Source organism: Hyperolius riggenbachi, chromosome 6 (genome assembly GCF_040937935.1).
Source record: "Hyperolius riggenbachi isolate aHypRig1 chromosome 6, aHypRig1.pri, whole genome shotgun sequence".
Taxonomy (NCBI): domain Eukaryota; kingdom Metazoa; phylum Chordata; class Amphibia; order Anura; family Hyperoliidae; genus Hyperolius; species Hyperolius riggenbachi.
Genome location: NC_090651.1, coordinates 43,757,077 through 43,777,700, shown reverse-complemented (window position 1 = coordinate 43,777,700; position 20,624 = coordinate 43,757,077). Strand labels below are relative to the sequence as shown.

Sequence of the window (20,624 nt, the reverse complement as noted above, 5' to 3'; positions counted from 1 at the left end):
CATAGGCATTACTGAATAAGGAGAAGCGGGCTCATGTACTGTGTACAGACAGGAGTAGTGGCACGTTAATCCACGGTTACAGTTTGTTTGCTTTGTCATAAGTGATTCCCTAGAACTAATCTTAGCATTGTAAAAAGATTAGGAGACTTGAACAGGCAGCGCCAGATTCATAGGCCGTATTTCATGACATCTCCCATCTGCGAGATCTTCTGTGCAGGAGATGAAATTAGCCCAAAGTGTTGGTGTTCCCTTTATGAATATTGATTGAGATGTATATCTTTAGGGTAGGCAGGGAAAGGAATGCACAGAACAATTTCAGAGTAAAATCCGATTTTTTCCATTTCATCCTTCTCAGGCAGAAACACTAAAGAGGAGATTTACAGTGGTATTAAAAAAACAAAACTGCAAATCCCACAGTACATGTTTAGAGAGATATATTTAATATGTACGTTAGGGTTATCTTTGCTTCAAGACTAAACCGTGAATTCTTCTGAATAAAGCCTCATACAGCAGGAATAGACAATAATGGAAGCATGAAATCTGTGTGCCTGCTATCAGCGGAAGTTTGGGTGGCATCATAAGCGCCCGGAAATTAGTTTGTTCAGGGGGGGGGGGGGGGGGGTTAGGTATGGGAGGGGTTGTGTGCGACGGTTAAGGCTATCCATGGGGGGTTTCCTGTGATGGGGACAGTTAAGGTTAGCTGGGGGAGGGAGGAGGGTTTGCAGAAGTGGGGACGGTTAAGGTTTGCCGTGGGGGGAGGGGGTATTAACGTTAGGCATCGGTAGTGGGAGGGTTCAGTGTGAGTATAGGCTTAGCTTTAGCTATAGTAATATATTGGTATTTAATACCAATATTTTACAATTGTTTTTTATACTTCAATAGTAGAATATTGGTAAATTTATCGATAATTTACTATCGGGTTTTGGCACCCTTTATTGACGTACCGTATATTCCGGCGTATAAGATGACTGGGCGTATAAGACGACCCCCAACTTTTCCAGTTAAAATATAGAGTTTGGGATATTCTCGCCGTATAAGACCACCCCTCTTCCAACACACACACCAAATAAAAATGTAAAAAACATAATATACTGGTGCTATGTATGAACAGATACTGGTGCTGTACTGTATGTGGTACCCAGTATATAACAGTATATAGGCGACTGGATGGTTACATTGATCAGCTCTCCCTCTCCCTAAGTGGATTGGTCAGCTCTCCTTGTCTACCTGTTTATCAGAGAGGTATGGAAGAATAGATTGCGCTGTGCCCATAAAACACGCCTCTTTCACCCTTCTGGCCCGCCCTTGTATTCTATTTACCTCCTTCTCTGCCTCTTAGATCTCGCACATGTGCGCCTGCGCCCAGGGTTCGAGTGGGGCGTGGACGCGGGTGGACGACGTCCACTTGCTTTTTTTAGAGGGTGGATGCCTGGCATGTCTGGAGGGAGAGAGTGCAGAGGAGAAGTAGCGATCATGGGCACAGCAGGGAAGGGGGGACGTCTCCCCCCCCCCCCCTTCCTCACCTTGGGGCTCTTCCCTCCCCCTCCCTCCCCCCCAGAACTAAAATTTGCGGGAGGGCTGGCAGCAGCGCGCGTGACTTACCTCACTCTCGTTCCAAGCGCTAAGTATTGATGTCCGGTTCATTTGAGCCGGTTCTTTCCTGTGAGTTGAGTGATCCAACTCATCACACTGAACTGGATGAGACAGGAACTGCAGCTGAACACAGTGTGCAGCTGCAGTTCCTGTCTCATCCACTGAACTGATTCGGTTCAGTGTGATGAGCCGGATCACTCAACTCACAGGAAAGAACCGGCTCAAATGAACCGGACATCGCTACTTACCCAGCGAAGGAGGAAGGAGGTAAGTCCTGCCGCTGCCAGCCACCTGCAAACTGTAGTTCTGGAGGGGGAGAGGGAGGAAGGGGGAGCCCTGAGGGGGGGCGGAGATGTTCCCCGCTGTGCCCACCAATCCCTCTTCTCTGCACTGCCTCCCCTCCTTGTGGGGACATCTGGCTACCTATTCTGGGGGCACCTTTAGACCTGGCTATACTGAGGGCACCTATAGACCTGGCTACATATACTGGGGACACCAATACACCTAGCTACATATACTGAGGACATCTATACACCTAACCACCTTTTTTGGGGACATCTATACACCTGGCTATCTATTCTGGGGGCATCGGCACGCCCCTGCCCCCCCTTGACCTCATCCACACCGCCAGACTGAGGAAAAGAGCCTGCAAGATCGCACCCACTCAGGCAGCCGCTTCTTTGAGCCACTCCCACTAGGCCGCCGGTTCAGAACAATCCGCACCAGAACCACAAGGCGCAGGAACACCTTCTTTCCTCAAGCTGTTCTCCTACTGAACACTTGCCCATCTGGGCCCCTATAGTCCTGATCACGGACTAACCAACCCTTTACCAGGACTAATGTACTCTTCTCAGTGCTTGGCATGCATGCTGTAACATGTATATGTTCCCACTTTCTAATCTCACCAATGCATGTATGTCTGCTCTGTCTCTTAAAACTAGTGAATGTCTCAAATGTTTTAAATGTTTTGAATGCTTTAAATGTATCACGCTCTCCTGCCTTTGCCATGTGTACAACAACCAATTCCGGGTACGTCTACAGCGTACTCGGCAAATAAACTGATTCTGATTCTGATATACCCCTGCCTACATATACTGGGGACTTATACACCTGCCTACATATACTGGGCACATATACCTCTGGCTACATATACTGGGGACATATACCCCTGCCTACATATACTGGGCACATATACTGGGACATATACCCCTGCCTACATATACTAGGCACATATACCCCTGCCTACATATACTGGGACATATACCTCTGCCTACATATACTGGGGACATATACTGTACACCTGCCTACATATACTGGGCACATATACCCCTGCCTACATATACTGGGACATAAACCCCCTGACTACATATACTGGGGACATATACCCCTGCCTACATATACTGGGACATATACCTCTGCCTACATATACTGGGGACATATACTGTACACCTGCCTACATATACTGGGCACATATACTGGGACATATACCCCTGCCTACATATACTGGGCACATATACCCCTGCCTACATATACTGGGACATATACCTCTGCCTACATATACTGGGCACATATACCCCTGCCTACATATACTGGGACATATACCTCTGCCTACATATACTGGGCACATATACCCCTGGCTACATATGCTGGGCACATATACCTCTGCCTACATATATTATTATTATTATTTAGTATTTATATAGCGCCGACATATTACGCAGCGCTGTACAGTGTATATATATTGTCACTAACTGTCCCTCAAAGGAGCTCACAATCTAATCCCTACCATTGCCATATGTCTATATTATGTAGTGTAAGTACTGTAGTCTAGGGCCAATTTTAGAGGGAGCCAATTAACTTATCTGTATGTTTTTGGAATGTGGGAGGAAAAGGGAGTGCCCAGAGGAAACCCACGCAGACACGGAGAGAACATACAAACTCTTTGCAGATAGTGCCCTGGCTGGGATTCGAACCAGGGACCTAGCGCTGCAAGGCGAGAGAGCTAACCACTACGCCACCATGCTGCCCATATACTGGGGACATATACCCCTGCCTACATATACTGGGGACATATACTGTACACCTGCCTACATATACTGGGCACATATACTAAGCACATATACCCCTGACTACATATACTGGCACATATACCCCTGACTACATATACTGGGACATATACCCCTGCCTACATATACTGGGGACATATACTGTACACCTGCCTACATATACTGGGACATATACCTCTGGCTACATATACTGGGCACATATACCCCTGCCTACATATACTGGGCACATATACCCCTGACTACATATACTGGGACATATACCCCTGCCTACATATACTGGGACATATACCCCTGCCTACATATACTGGGGACTACTATACCCCTGCCTACATATACTGGGGACTACTATACCCCTGCCTACATATACTGGGGACTACTATACCCCTGCCTACATATACTGGGGACTACTATACCCCCGCCTACATATACTGGGGACTACTATACCCCTGCCTACGTATACTGGGGACTACTATACCCCCTGACTACATATACTGGGGACATATACCCCTGCCTACATATACTGGGACATATACCCCCGCCTACATATACTGGGGACTACTATACCCCCTGACTACATATACTGGGGACATATACCCCTGCCTACATATACTGGGACATATACCCCTGACTACATATACTGGGACATATACCCCTGCCTACATATACTGGGCACATATACCCCTGCCTACATGTACTGGGGACTACTATACCCCTGACTACATATACTGGGGACATATACCCCTGCCTACATATACTGGGGACATATACTGTACACCTGCCTACATATACTGGGCACATATACTAAGCACATATACCCCTGACTACATATACTGGGACATATACCCCTGCCTACATATACTGGGGACATATACTGTACACCTGCCTACATATACTGGGCACATATACTAAGCACATATACCCCTGACTACATATACTGGCACATATACCCCTGACTACATATACTGGGACATATACCCCTGCCTACATATACTGGGCACATATACCCCTGCCTACATGTACTGGGGACTACTATACCCCTGACTACATATACTGGGGACATATACCCCTGCCTACATATACTTGGACATACACCTCTGCCTACATATACTGGGACATATACCTCTGGCTACATATACTGGGCACATATACCCCTGCCTACATATACTGGGCACATATACCCCTGACTACATATACTGGGACATATACCCCTGCCTACATATACTGGGACATATACCCCTGCCTACATATACTGGGGACTACTATACCCCTGCCTACATATACTGGGGACTACTATACCCCTGTCTACATATACTGGGGACTACTATACCCCCTGACTACATATACTGGGGACATATACCCCTGCCTACATATACTGGGACATATACCCCTGCCTACATATACTGGGGACTACTATACCCCCTTCCTACATATACTGGGACATATACCCCTGCCTACATATACTGGGGACATATACTGTACACCTGCCTACATATACTGGGCACATATACTAAGCACATATACCCCTGACTACATATACTGGCACATATACTCCTGACTACATATACTGGGACATATACCCCTGACTACATATACTGGGACATATACCCCTGCCTACATATACTGGGGACATATACTGTACACCTGCCTACATATACTGGGCACATATACTAAGCACATATACCCCTGACTACATATACTGGCACATATACCCCTGACTACATATACTGGGACATATACCCCTGCCTACATATACTGGGCACATATACCCCTGCCTACATGTACTGGGGACTACTATACCCCTGACTACATATACTGGGGACATATACCCCTGCCTACATATACTTGGACATACACCTCTGCCTACATATACTGGGACATATACCTCTGGCTACATATACTGGGCACATATACCCCTGCCTACATATACTGGGCACATATACCCCTGACTACATATACTGGGACATATACCCCTGCCTACATATACTGGGACATATACCCCTGCCTACATATACTGGGGACTACTATACCCCTGCCTACATATACTGGGGACTACTATACCCCTGCCTACATATACTGGGGACTACTATACCCCCTGACTACATATACTGGGGACATATACCCCTGCCTACATATACTGGGACATATACCCCTGCCTACATATACTGGGGACTACTATACCCCCTTCCTACATATACTGGGACATATACCCCTGCCTACATATACTGGGGACATATACTGTACACCTGCCTACATATACTGGGCACATATACTAAGCACATATACCCCTGACTACATATACTGGCACATATACTCCTGACTACATATACTGGGACATATACCCCTGACTACATATACTGGGACATATACCCCTGCCTACATATACTGGGGACATATACTGTACACCTGCCTACATATACTGGGCACATATACTAAGCACATATACCCCTGACTACATATACTGGCACATATACCCCTGACTACATATACTGGGACATATACCCCTGCCTACATATACTGGGCACATATACCCCTGCCTACATGTACTGGGGACTACTATACCCCTGACTACATATACTGGGGACATATACCCCTGCCTACATATACTTGGACATACACCTCTGCCTACATATACTGGGACATATACCTCTGGCTACATATACTGGGCACATATACCCCTGCCTACATATACTGGGCACATATACCCCTGACTACATATACTGGGACATACCCCTGCCTACATATACTGGGACATATACCCCTGCCTACATATACTGGGGACTACTATACCCCTGCCTACATATACTGGGGACTACTATACCCCTGCCTACATATACTGGGGACTACTATACCCCCTGACTACATATACTGGGGACATATACCCCTGCCTACATATACTGGGACATATACCCCTGCCTACATATACTGGGGACTACTATACCCCTGCCTACATATACTGGGGATTACTATACCCCTGCCTACATATACTGGGGACTACTATACCCCTGCCTACATATACTGGGGACTACTATACCCCCTGACTACATATACTGGGGACTACTATACCCCTGCCTACATATACTGGGGACTACTATACCCCCTGACTACATATACTGGGGACATATACCCCTGCCTACATATACTGGGACATATACCTCTGCCTACATATACTGGGACATATACCTCTACCTACATATACTGGGGCATATACCCCTGACTACATATACTGGGACATATACCCCTGCCTGCATATACTGGGACATATACCCTGCCTACATATACTGGGGACTACTATACCCCTGACTACATATACTGGGGACATATACCTCTGCTTACATATAATGGGCACATATACCCCTGACTACATATACTGGGGACATATACCCCTGACTACATATACTGGACTACTATACGCCTGACTACATATACTGGGGACTACTATACTCCTGACTACATATACTGGGCACATATACCCCTGACTACATATACTGGCACATCTACCCCTGGCTACATATACTGGGCACCTATACCCCTGGCTACATATACTGGACACCTATACCTCTAGCTACATATACTGGGGACTACTAAACCCCTGACTACATATACTGGGCACATATACCCCTGGCTACATATAGTAGGCAACTATACCTCTGGCTACATAAACTGGGGACTACTATACTCATGACTACTTATACTGGGGACCCCTATAGACCTGGCTACCTATGCTGGGGGTACCTATTTTGGGGGAACTGCTGTCAGATTATCTGCATTTTTGTGGAACCGCTGTTATGTATTTTGAGGAACAGCTGCCAGATTATGTGTATGTTAGGGGACCACTGCTGCCAGATTACGTGTATTTTGGGGAACTGCTGCCAGATTGTGTATGTTTGGGGGACCACTGCTGCCAGATTATATGTATTTTTGGTGTTACGTGTATTTTGGGTGATCCGCTGTCAGGTTTCGCGTATGTTGGGGAACTACTTCCAAATTATGTGTACTGCCACTGTCATGCTCACCAGCAGGCATTCCGTCTGGCGAGGCTTTGCTTCGTGCAGATGAACTCCCAAAGACGCAGACACCCAGGATATGATGCAAAGTGATGTTTTATTTACAGTGAAGGTATGTACATCAACAGTATTCAAAGTAGATTCCAGACCGTGCAGGAACAGGCATGCAACATTATGTTCATGAAGCAACTTGACAGGAGTATTTACCCAGGCAATATTAGTAAGTTCAAGTCCACCAGCAGGTATGTAGATATTCATCCAGAATACAGCATACAGGACAAGAGCAAACACACGGGCTATAACTTCAAGAGGTCAGACAGAACTGGAGCAACCACACAGATTATAATCCTAGGACTCAGGCAAGACAGGAGCAGGAACTGAGGCTGCACAAGCAGGGAGGACAAACAATGTGACAGCAAAGGCTGCTGGGAAGTCTGGATCTTAAGTACTCAGCTAACAAGGCCCTCACCTTGCAGGTGTTCAGACACTCCCATGTAATCTCACTGCAGCAGGACTGAGCCAAATGCAAAGCCAGCCCATAACTGCAGTGAGAAACAGAACTGGGAATCCTCGCACACACACATGCAATTCAATTGCAGCAATGTGCAGACAAAAACAAATGGACAGTCAGCCCATCACTGCAATGACAGGCAGAACTGAGAATCCTCACAGACTTGCATACAATTCCATTGCAGTAATGTGTAGACTGAAGCAAATGCAGAGTCAGCCTATCACTGCAATGACAGGCAGAACTGGGGATCCTAACAGCCACATTGTCTATTTTGGGGGAACCACTGCCATACTATCTGTATTTTGGAGGAATTTCTACCAGATTATGTCATTTTTTGGTGAAATGCTGTCAGATTACATCTATTTTTGGGGGATACACTACGGCAGAGCTCAAACTTCCCTGGCAGACATTTTAAATCACTGCTAAGGTCATGTATATTTGGCCCCACCCATGACCACGCCCACAATATGCTTGACCACGCCCATTTTCACAGGGGTTTTCAGGGTGAGTCCACTCACCTCTTTTTCCAGGACTAGACCCCTGCCTGCGCCGCTTCACTACAGTCCTTAGCAGCGAGATCTGTGAGTCGGTAACAGGATAGGGCGTATCACCTGGCATCAATGACACCCGGCGTATAAGGCGACCCCTGACTATTCAGAAGGTTTTCAAGGGTTAAAAAGTAGTCCTATACGCCAGAATATACTGTACATGCCTTAAAAAGATAGAGATCATCACAGCATAGTAAAAAGAGAGACCACTGGGGGAGGAAATGGGAGGTGAGGAAGTGGGTGTGGGTATTATAGTGTGATATTTACTGTAATAATGCCCTCCAGTATATTGCAAACTAGTATTGCCTTGTTATGATGCCCTGTGATATTGCCTCTTGTGTTATGGTGTCCTGTGATAGTGCCTCCTGTGTTATGGTGCCCTGTGATAGTGCCTCTTGTGTTATGGTGCCCTGTGATAGTGCCTCCTGTGTTATGGTGCCCTGTGATAGTGTCTCCTGTGTTATGGTGCCCTGTGATAGTGCCTCCTGTGTTATGGTGCCCTGTGATAGTGCCTCTTGTGTTATGGTGCCCTGTGATGGTGCCTCCTGTGTTATGGTGCCTCCTGTGTTATGGTACCCTGTGAAAATGCCTCCTGTGTTATGGTGCACTATGATAATGCTTCCTGTGTTATGGTGCACTGTGAAAATGTCTCATGTGTTATGGTACCCTGTGATAATTTCTCCTGTGTTATGGTGCCTTCTGATAGTGCCTCCTGTGTTATGGTGCCCTCTATTAGTGCCTCCTATGTTATGGTACCCTGTGATAATGCCTCCTGTGTTATAGTACAGTGTGATAATGTCTCCTGTGTTATGGTGCCCTATGATAGTGCCTCCTGTGTTATGGTGCCCTGTGATAGTGCCTCCTGTATTATGGTGCCCTGTGATAGTGCCTCCTGTGTTATGGTGCCCTGTGATAGTGCCTCCTGTGTTATGGTGTCCTGTGATAGTGCCTCCTGTGTTATGGTGTCCTGTGATAGTGCCTCCTGTGTTATGGTGCCCTGTGATAGTGCCCCCTGTGCTATGGTGCCCTGTGATAGTGCCTCCTGTGTTATGGTGTCCTGTGATAATGCCTCCTGTGTTATGGTGTCCTGTGATAGTGTCGCCTGTGTTATGGTGCCCTGTGATAGTGCCTCCTGTGTTATGGTGCCCTGTGATAGTGCCTCCTGTGTTATGGTGCCCTGTGATAGTGCCTCCTGTGTTATGGTGTCCTGTGATAGTGTCTCCAGTGTTATGGTGCCCTGTGATAGTGCCTCCTGTGTTATGGTGCCCTGTGATAGTGCCTCCTGTGTTATGGTGTCCTGTGATAGTGCCTCCTGTGTTATGGTGTCCTGTGATAGTGTCGCCTGTGTTATGGTGCCCTGTGATAGTGCCTCCTGTGTTATGGTGCCCTGTGATAGTGCCTCCTGTGTTATGGTGCCCTGTGATAGTGCCTCCTGTGTTATGGTGTCCTGTGATAGTGCCTCCTGTGTTATGGTGTCCTGTGATAGTGTCGCCTGCAGGGGCGTAGCAATAGGGGGTGCAGAGGTAGCAACCGCATCGGGGCCCTTGGGCCAGAGGGGCCCCATTGGGCTCTCCTTCAAGCACAATATTAGCTCTCTATTGGTCCTGTGCTGGTAATAATCACTTCTATAGATGCTCTAAATACTTGTAATCATTAACACACTGTTCCCCATTCCCTTCTTGCACCTCCAACACTGTAGTTGCCATTGGCAGGTTTTGGTACGCCGTATCAATTGTTATGTATAGAGTGCTTGGGGGGCCCCATGTAAAACTTGCACCGGGGTCCACAGCTCCTTAGCTACGCCACTGGTCGCCTGTGTTATGGTGTCCTGTGATAGTGCCTCCTGTATTATGGTGCCCTGTGATAGTGCCTCCTGTATTATGGTGCCCTGTGATAGTGCCTCCTGTGTTATGGTGCCCTGTGATAGTGCCTCCTGTGTTATGGTGCCCTCGGATAGTGCCTCCTGGGTTATGGTGCCTCCTGTGTTATGGTGCCTCCTGTGTCATGCTACCCCCATTGTGCACCTATATTCTGCTGTCTCATAGTACCCCCAGTGCTTTACTGTCCCCAGAGCTATGCTATCCCAGTGGTGCCCCTGAGCTATGCTGTCCCCATGGTGTCCCCTGAGTTATGCTGATTAGATATGTTTATATGTTTAGCCAAGAGTTTTATCAGCTCTGAGTGCAGGGAACAGATAAAAAAGTACAATAGTTAAAGATCCCATAAAGGTCTTTATGGGAGCTGAAAAACATTAAACAGCTGTCATTGTGTACCTGACATAGTCAAAACTTAAAAGCCAGATTTATAACCTTTAAATGAAAATAAGAAATTATTTCAGGAAAGTCCTATTAGGAGTAGAGATTCGCCCGGCGAACATCTCTGGAGGTTTTACTACTTCCGGGTCGCTCTGACCCTGAGTAGTACGCCTGCGCTGCCCGGCGGAGCGCATCCTAGATCGCGCTCCTGTTGCCAGGCACTCTCTGCGCATGAGCGTGACGTCGTTCATGACGTCATGCACATGCGCAGAAAGTGCCCAGCAACAGGAGCGCGATCGAGGACGCGCTCCGCCGAGCAGCGCAAGCGTACTACTCCGGGTCAGAGCGACCCGGAAGTAGTAAAACCCCCATGGATTCAGAGATGTTCGCGGGTGAACGGTTCGGGAACCGTTCGACCACATCTCTAATTAGGAGTAGATCTATAGATACATTTGTTTATCTCATCAGTTTATTTTCATTCCGGCTTTCCTTGAATTTTTTCCTGATGAAAAATAATAATTAAAAAAAAAATCAGTTGCTAAACCTAATAAATGAAACACAAAGAAAGAATATCACTATATACTCACCAACGGACAGTTGGCCCAAAACCATTGCAGAAAACGGCTAATTGCGGGTTTCACGGCTGATCCATCAGCCACGTTTCCCCGGGGGGAAGTCATTAAGGCAACACAAAGTTCAGATTAGCTGCCTCACTTTGATAAGCAGAGAAAAAAACAAATTACTGAAGGCAGGTGAACAAAACATTGCGCCCAAAGCGCTGGCCGAGGTAATTGGCCCATTTGCAGTAGCCATTTTTCAAATGAAAAAAAAAATACAGTCATGATGGGCCATTTATATGCAGCTCTCGGTGTGAAATCAGCGTGTCGGGGGAGGAGAGGGGCGTCTGGGAAAGAAAAATGGAACAAATTTGGGATATTTTGTACACAGAGCCTGTACTACTGAAAATGCCAGGATTTGCAAGAGGCAAAAACCACTAACTGAAACACATCATATGTTGAACTAAAGTATGCCGTGATGCTGTAGAGGTTGTGGACCATTTTGTATTTCTAATATTATGTTTTGTGTGTGTATGTATATGTATAAATAGGAAGGGGTGAGCAGCACAAACCAACTGTAAGGCAGGGGTCACACTTACCGGCTTTCGTACGCGTTTTCTGCACAGAAAAACTGACTTCAACTGAGAACTCATGTTAATCAATAAGCAAGGTCACACTATAGGCTACGTTTCCACTTGTGCGTTGCGATTTCGCTGCGAATAAAACGCATGCGAAATCGCATCGCAATGCGAATTCGCATGCGTATAACCATGCGAATTCGCATGCGTTTTGCGAAATGCGATTTTGACTATGGGTGCTGCCCTTATATGCAAATTTTGCCTGTGAGCTGCAAAGAGGAAGTTGTCACAGCAGGATGTAGTATTCTGTTGTAAAATTTGCATATAAGGGCTTCCTTCCTGTTGTGCCATGTGGGTTTTGTGAAGGAGAAGTGATCGTTGGTGTCGTGATAGTGACGATGTTTTTTTGTGATGCTGAGGAGATGTTGTTGCTCAGTATGCTGGGCAATATGGTGACCACTATGCAGAGGATGCGTAGGAGGAGGATTACTCCACGGAGGCGACACCGCTTTTGGGTGCATCCATTAGTGGTGGAGAGGCCTATAAAGGGCCAGTTTAATGTGTTGTATGGGGATCTGCGTAGTGACCCCGTGAAATTTTTTAATTACACACGGATGACTACAACCTCGTAAGTATATCTTTCATTTTTGTGATGTAGAGCTTTGTGTTGTATGGTTGATGTATGAAGTGTATGTTTTATAAATGTTTGTGCTTTCCTTGTTTAGTTTTGATTACCTGCTTGAGCTTCTGGGAGAGGATCTGCGTAGGGAGGATACGTGGTTTCGTTCTGCCGTCATACCGGAGGAGAGACTGCTGTTGACTCTGAGGTAAGAAGCGCACATTTTGTGTCCAACTGAACTATCTAATGTTGTAACCAGTATGTGCTGTGTAATGAATTATTTTGCCAAGTGTCGCAAGGTGGCCAGGTATGAGGGAAAGCAATGGCTAAACTGGGGAGTCTGGGTATCAAGAAAGAAAATCAGACATGAGATAATATTTCACATATTTCAATTACACATGGGGCTTCCTGCAGCTCCAGAAACCCTCATCGGTCCCAAGATCCGGCCCTCAGCTTCCTCCGTTTGCCATTGCTGGTCCCATCTTACCAGGGCGCGTGGCCAGACTACAACAGTGAAGTGAGAACAAAACACACTGACAAGATATGCAGTTGTGAAAGTTTACTATCACCTTTTCAAAGTGAAATAATCAGTAGTTCAAAGTGCACATGTTTTATTCAACAAAATGTCTGGCATGTAGTCCAACATGGACAGCCAAAGTGAAACTTACTTAGTGCAAACAAAAAGCTATTGCATAACATTTATCAGGTCAAATGTTGGCTCAATTTGGCCCTTAATGTATTACTCATTGCCATCAAAATCGTACAACAGGCGAGTCATGGACATTGGAGCAGGTTGAGAGGCGGAAGGTTCACTGTGCCTTTCTAATGGGCGTAATGAACGATGCTCACATGAGAGAGTTTCATTCCAATTGTACATTGGATTCACCTCTGGCCTTGAACGTGGGGGAGGCAATGTGGTATATGTCTGTGTTTGCTCTGTCAAAAACTGTTGGGATGCTGAATTAGGAGGGCCCATGGTGTTTGTATACCCATAACCCTGTTGGTAATTCCCCTGCTTGTGTAATTCACGCCCACAAACTGATCCCTCTGTGCTGGACCCCCCTACAGTACCTAATTTTCCCTCATTGTCCTGCCTGGTTTTACGCTGATACTTTTCAATAACTTGAATTAATTCTACATGAACACTGGAATAGTAACGTGGATGCACGTCATCCAGGTAGGGCTTTAGTGAAGTGAGTATTTTTAAGGGTACACTTTCTTCATAAGCAATTTGGCGGTCACGGGTGCTTTTGAGATAATCTAAAATGTCCTTGTATGTTGTAGAGAGGTGTGCAACTTCTTCCGTATCTTCATCTCGTGTTGATGTGACTCGTCGCTGGGTAGTAGCTCTAGTGGAGCGTTCTCGGCGTCTGGAAGCTGTCGAGCTAGTAGTTGCACTTCCAGAATAGGATGCCCTCTCTGTGCCATCATCAGCATTGTCAGAGTTGCTAGCAACACTGCTGTTGCTGTCAAGGTCAGCGTTTTGTGAATCCCCAAAACTATCTTCCGTTCTGTTGAATATAAGTAGACATACCCAAATTGGTTTAGTTAAAGTGACGACGTCATGGTGTGGAAAAGGCTACACATAGTACACAACCGACAACATAACATACCTTCGTGCCTCATAGCATGGTCTAAGGAAGGACATCATTTGGAAGTGTTTGTAGCTTGGTGTCGGTATAGACCCACTTCCGCTGCGCTCCAACTTTTTGAGTTTGGTTAGTTCTTTCTTGTAGGTGTCGCGCACCGAACGCCATTTGTTCATGTAGTACTTAACTGCAATTGAAATAAGAATACCAATTATTTTTTCTGTTTTCTTATAGGTTTTTGGCAACAGGACAATCATTTGCATCATTGCACTTTTCTTATCGCCTGGGGAAGAGCACTATATCCTACATCGTGAAGGAAACATGTATGCTCATATGGCAGAAACTACATCAAACATATATGCCTGTTCCTGACCGACAAATGTGGGAGGAGGTAGCGGGAAAGTTTTGGGCAAAATGTCGCTTTCCTAATTGTATTGGCGCGGTCGATGGGAAACATGTTAGACTTGTAATGCCACCCCACACTGGTAGCCACTATTTCAATTACAAGAAATATTTCTCGATAGTTCTAATGGCGGTGGCAGATTCGGAATACAACTTTCTGTACATTGATGTGGGCTCATATGGAAGTGCCAGTGACTCCCAAATCTTCCGCAACACCAACCTGTACTACAGAATGGAGAATGGCATGCTGGATTTACCGCCACCTACACCGTGGCCTAGAACCACTAATGAATCTTTTCCATATACATTTGTTGGAGACGAGGCGTTTGCTCTTTCCAGACATATGATGCGCCCCTACTCTTCGAAGAATCTAGATGAGCGCAAATCCTATTTCAACTACAGATTGAGCATGTGTAGGCAGAAGGTTGAATGCAGTTTTGGAATTTTAACTAACAAATGGAGGGTGCTTCATACAGCAATCAACCTAAAAGTGGACACTGCTGTGGCTGTGGTAAAAGCCACATGCATACTGCACAACTTCATTCTAAAAAGTGAAGGACTTTCAGCAGAGGATGAGCAAGGACCATCTTCTCAACCGCTAACTGGCATAAGTTGGTCTGGAGGACGAGATACTAACGAGGCCATAAGAAACCGTGACAAAATGTCATATTACTTTCGAAGTCGGGCGGGCGAATTGTAATGACACAAATATGCCCTATAATGTATGCCACCAATAAAAAAATGAAAAGCTCAATTTGTATAGCATTTATAATTGCCTCTGAAAAAACATTGTATTTATCCATGATTTGGGGACGTTTTGGTGGCACTCATTTGTTGTAATTGCAGGTACCAGTGCTGTGCTACAAAAAAACCTTGCAGAGTTCTAAACCACTACAGGCGAATAACATCAATGTACCGTACATCCTTACACTTACACTTACACGAACACTTACACATTTACACATCCTCCTATTTTTGGCCAGGAAATTACATTAGGGTGGGGGGGACATCTGGCTCTACATCCATAGGTGTTTGCGATAAGAAAGGGGGTGGTAATGGTGAAATTTAATCAAAACGACACTTCATTCGAAAATAAAGTGGAGTTTTACTAACGTAGGCCATATACCAGGCCCCTGCAGCCATCCTGTGTTTTCACTGGACCCTCATGGCTTCTCTGGTCCCCTTCTGCCAGCTAATTTACTTATTATCCGACTTGGAGTTGGCCAGACCACATGCCTATCGTTTGCAAGCATTCCCGGTGCTGCAGGAAGCTATAGCACACACCAACAAGTCCATTATTAGGTAGCAGAAGGGGACAGTGGCGTAGCTAAGGAGCTGTGGGGCCCGATGCAAGTTTTACAATGGGGCCCCCCATGCACTCTATACATAACAATTGATATGATGCGCCAAATCCTGCCAATGGAAACTACAGTGTCAGAGGTGCAAGAAGGGGATGGAGAACAGTTTATTAATGATTACCACTATTCAAAGTATCTATAGAAGTGATTATTATGAGCACAGGACCAATAGAGAGCTAATAATACTGCAGTTGATGGAGAACTCTTTGGGGCCCCTCTGGCCCAAGGGCCCCGATGCGGTCGCTACCTCTGCACCCCCTATTGCTACGGCCCTGGAAGGGGACCCCAGCAGCCATGAGGGTACTGTGAAAACACGGGATGGCTAAAGGGCCTGGTAAAAGGAACAAACACTTTTTTCTATGAAGAAGATTCCCTTTGAGGTGGACTATAATAATTGTACAATGGTTTATTTGTAAAGTAGGTATACTGGGCGAGGGGTTGATAATTGGGACACATCTGGGTAATTACATGATGAAAAACAATGCACATGCACTCACCTTCATGTTTTTTATCTGTTGCAGATAACTGGTCCCAGTCTGCTGTAAATTCTTTGGATATTTTCTGCCAGGTCCTCCTTATGAGGGCTTTATCTTTATACCCTGGTAGGGTTTTGTCGAAAATAAAGGGGTGCTGCTGCACCAGGGCCACAAGCTTCTCTATGGAGTATTCCATTATTGCTGTGTGGCTGCCTGCCCATTAGCAATAAAGATTGTGCAGGAAACAGGAAGCAGAACACACAGGATAGAGAAAAAAAAAAAAAACTTTATTTCTAGCGTTTTTCTGTGCGAAATCGCATGCGATTTCGCTTACATGCTTGCATGCGAAACCGCATGCGAATCTCCTATCAAATACATTACGCGCGATTCGCATGCGATTCGCATGCATTCCTCAGGCAGGCGAAATCTGCAGGGTGTTCCGTGCAGATTTTCACCGCACAATAAAACGCTCCCGCAGACGCTCAAGTGGAAACAGGCCCATTCAGTTACATGGCATATGCGAATCCGCATACGCAAGACGCATGCGGATTCGCGATAGTGGAAACGGGGCCTAAATGCAGATTTCGCATGCAGAAAAAAAACTGACATCTTGCGCAATTTGTCAGTTTTCTCTATAAATTACATTAGGTTCTGTAAGGCAGGGGTCACATTTGTCTTTCAGTTTTCTGCAAAGTGTAGAAACTGAAAGACAAGTATGACCCCTGCCTAAGGCCTCTTGCACACTGCATGCATTTCAGATTCCGATTCCGCTTTTTAATCTGTTTTTACATCCGATTCCGATTCAGATTTTTAATCTTAACTGCATGCTGCGTTTTTTGATCCGTTTTTCTGTTGAATGTATTCAAGGAAAATCGGAAACGGAATCGGAAACGGAATCGGAATCGGAAAACGGATTTGCAGTGTGCAGGGAGCCTAAAGGGAACCTGAAGCGAGAAAAATTATTTAAAATAAACACATGATGTAGCTGCAAATGAATAGTACATATTAACCTCACTGTCAGTTCCACTCAGAGGTTCACCATTTTCTTCTTATAGTGAGCCCTTCCAGTTCTGACAATATTTTGTCAGAACTGAAATATACCACTTGCTGTCAGTTATATATCAGCAGCTGTGAGTTATAACTGAATGTGCAAGGTAATGTACATGTTTCCCTATGGCTCAAGTGGGCGATATTACAGTTTAACAGTGTGCTGACCTGGAAGCTGTTATGGGGTTATGGCCATTTTCAAAATGGAGGACAGATAATTTAATTGATCACAGTGGACAAACAGGAAGCAGGAGAGGAGAAAGAGATTGAGTAGTAGTCTACACAGTCCCTCCGCTATAATGATTCCTGAGCAAAGCCAGACTGAATGCTCAGTCGGAAATTTTATCAGGGCTGATAACAAGCAGGCTGAGCAGTGAAGAATGAAACAGAGAGCCGGGCAGGTGTTTTCTCTAATGTTTCCACTGATATATATGGTAAAATACATGAGGGTGCTTAGTCTCTGGTTCACTTTAAAGAGAAGCCGTAACCAAGAATTGAACTTCATCCCAATCAGAAGCAGATACCCCTTTCACATGAGAAATCTTTTCGTTTTCCCGAATAGATCATCAGGGAGTCTGTATGGCTGATATTGTGGTGAAACCCCTCCCACAGTGTGATGTCAGGACCATGGTGCTGACATCACACTGTGGGAGCCTTGTTGCAGTGTCGGAAATAACAGCTGTTTCCAACTGCCAACAAAGCAAGCAGCATCTCCTTCCAGTGACATCCCCTGCCAGCAGTAAAAATGTCACCATGTGATAAATGTCTGAATGTAAATCAGGGAGAGGAAAGATTTTTGCAATGGGCTAACACTGATTAAATAATGTATACATAATTATTGTAAAAATGAAGCACTTTTTTATTACATTATTTTCACTGGAGTTCCTCTTTAAATTTCCCTTCCTTGCCGATAAATTTAATGGAACCCTATGGCAGCAACCACATTTTCCTTTCCTTTGCATCAGGAAGGGTGTTGAGTCCCTGCCAGTTTCCTGTCTGTGAACCTCATTGCATTGTGGGAAAAAACAGCTGTTTATAACTGCCAAGCAACCAGTATCTCCCTCTGTGCATAGACATATCAGTAACAAACATTCCGTAGAGATGCATCTGACGGGACTAACGATGTCGCCACCTGTTATAAATTTATTTGAGAATGTAAATCAGGGAGAAGAAAGATTTTTCAATGGGCAAACACTGACTTATTCATTTATAAATGAATATTGTAAACAATAAGCAGTTTTATTCATGACATTATTTTTACTACAGTCTCTCCTTAAGCAAAACGTCTTGTTTTTGTGCCGGTTTCTGAACTTTTATTTACAATCAATCTGCAATGATGTATTTTGGTTTCCCCAGCTGTGGTTCATCCTATGCGAGATCGTATATTATTCATACCAGCAGGCGCAGATCCATCATTCTCTGTATAATAAGTTCAGGACTGTGAGCTTCGGATTCTTTCTTTCTTTCTTTCTTTTTTTACACTATCTCATTTTTTTATGGGTTGTATTTTTGTGACTCGCAATAAAGGGTATTATAACGGTTTTATAGGTTTCCACGCTGATAAGATACAATTATACTGTATATAGCCTTACAAATGTACAGTTTATCCATTGCCCATTGGGGATCTTTAAAGTTCACCTGAAAGCACGAGAGATATGGACGCTGCCATATATTTTCCCTGTTAAACAATACCAGCCTATAGGCACAGATGTATAGGCACCATAGACTTCGCACTCCAAGCACCCAGAAACCCCCCCGCCAAACAACACTGCAAGTTCAGGCTGGCCCAGCTTTTACCTCCCCCCTACCTCCCCTGCCTGGCATAGGTAGCCACAGATGCCCCTTAGTATTAGGTAGCCAGGGTTACCCTCAGTATTAAGTAGCTAGAGGTACCCCCAAGAATTAGGTAGCTAGAGGTGCCCCCAACTGAAGGGAGATCACAAAGGTAAAAGGTGAGGAGAGGCACACCTTGCCGTATCAGATCGGAAGTCGGAATCAATTCGTAGAAAGGATTGGTTAGCACACCAGCTTCTCAATCGAGCCTTCAATTGAAGTGGAATGACGAGACCCGGTTGAGTAACCTCAATTACACTCTACTCGGGACCCTGTGTAGGTAAGGCGGGAGGGAGGCACTCAGGAAGGGGAGTGAGCCAGAGCCGCCTTTCCATCTTCAGGCGCCTGTAAGCATGTGCCTTATGGTAAATCCGACCCTGCTGGCAGCCTTGCTGATCTCTTTGGCTGCAGTAATCTCTGAATCACACACCTGAAGCAACCATGTGGCTAATCTTATCATATTTTTGGCAGAAACATCTGATCTATTCAGGGTCTATGGCTAAAAGCTCGTTCACAAACTTAACTAGATAATCAAGTGTTTGTAAGGCAGCACCTGACCTGCGAGCGTAGATCTACAGTACTTACCCGGCCGGACATCCAACTACTTTGAAGATGGCACTCCCGCGCTGCTCCGTCATTCAGGAAATGCTTTTGAAAACCCTGAGAATCCTTCATGAGGAGACGGACTAGTCCAAAACTTGTTGCTTCTATCAGATTTTAACTGCTTACTTTTTTCCCATTGCAAAAATACCTACAGCCAGAAATTTGGGTGTTGGGTCACCGCCCCACCAAATATAGAAATGGCAGAGTTCCGCAGGCATGCTGGGAGCAGTGGTTCATTGGAATTTGGCTACACTGTAGCCAAACTGTGGTGTAAAATAGCAGTGAGTGGGGGTGGTTAGTGTTAGGAGTAAATGGGGGTGGTTAGCAGTTGGGAGGAGTGGTTAGGAGTAGGTGGGGGCGGTTAGCAGTTGGGAGGAGTGGTTAGGAGTAGGTGGGGGCGGTTAGCAGTTGGGAGGAGTGGTTAGGAGTAGGTGGGGGCGGTTAGCAGTTGGGAGGAGTGGTTAGGAGTAGGTGGGGGCGGTTAGCAGTTGGGAGGAGTGGTTAGGAGTAGGTTGCGAGTGGTTAGTGTTAGACATAGATAAGGCAGGGTTCATGTGAGAGTTGGGTTACAGAGGGTAATAGTAG

General features: G+C 45.5%; 3 protein-coding genes across 6 annotated transcripts in view; 2 read left to right on the top strand and 1 right to left on the bottom strand.

The window, feature by feature from the left end:
• Nucleotides 1-20,624, top strand: part of ST6GALNAC5 (ST6 N-acetylgalactosaminide alpha-2,6-sialyltransferase 5) — a 379,731-nt gene that overhangs the window by 261,863 nt on the left and 97,244 nt on the right. The gene's annotated exons all lie outside the window — the stretch shown is intronic.
• On the top strand, nucleotides 12,842-15,476 carry LOC137522415 (uncharacterized). Its single transcript, XM_068242471.1, has 2 exons — nucleotides 12,842-12,939; nucleotides 14,555-15,476. The coding sequence occupies exon 2, from the start codon at nucleotides 14,646-14,648 to the stop codon at nucleotides 15,420-15,422; it is 777 nt and encodes a 258-aa protein (XP_068098572.1). The 5' UTR covers nucleotides 12,842-12,939; nucleotides 14,555-14,645; the 3' UTR covers nucleotides 15,423-15,476.
• LOC137522414 (uncharacterized) lies at nucleotides 13,285-20,191 on the bottom strand. Of its 2 annotated transcripts, XM_068242470.1 has the most exons (3): nucleotides 20,022-20,191; nucleotides 14,345-14,507; nucleotides 13,285-14,242 (listed from the first exon to the last, which is right to left on the bottom strand). In XM_068242470.1, exons 2-3 carry the CDS (start codon nucleotides 14,494-14,496, stop codon nucleotides 13,471-13,473), a joined length of 924 nt encoding a protein of 307 aa, XP_068098571.1. In that variant the 5' UTR covers nucleotides 14,497-14,507; nucleotides 20,022-20,191; the 3' UTR covers nucleotides 13,285-13,470. The 2 variants fall into 2 exon arrangements, with proteins under 2 accessions (XP_068098571.1, XP_068098570.1); XM_068242469.1 differs by lacking the exon at nucleotides 20,022-20,191 and having other exon boundaries at nucleotides 14,345-15,423.

Coding starts and splice junctions, on each gene's coding strand:
- LOC137522414 (XM_068242469.1), bottom strand. CDS start 14,586: ATGATGCAAATGATTGTCCTGTTGCCAAAAACCTATAAGAAAACAGAA. Junction 14,243..14,344: donor CCATGCTATGAGGCACGAAG/GTATGTTATGTT, acceptor TATATTCAACAG/AACGGAAGATAGTTTTGGGG.
- LOC137522415 (XM_068242471.1), top strand. CDS start 14,646: ATGCTCATATGGCAGAAACTACATCAAACATATATGCCTGTTCCTGAC.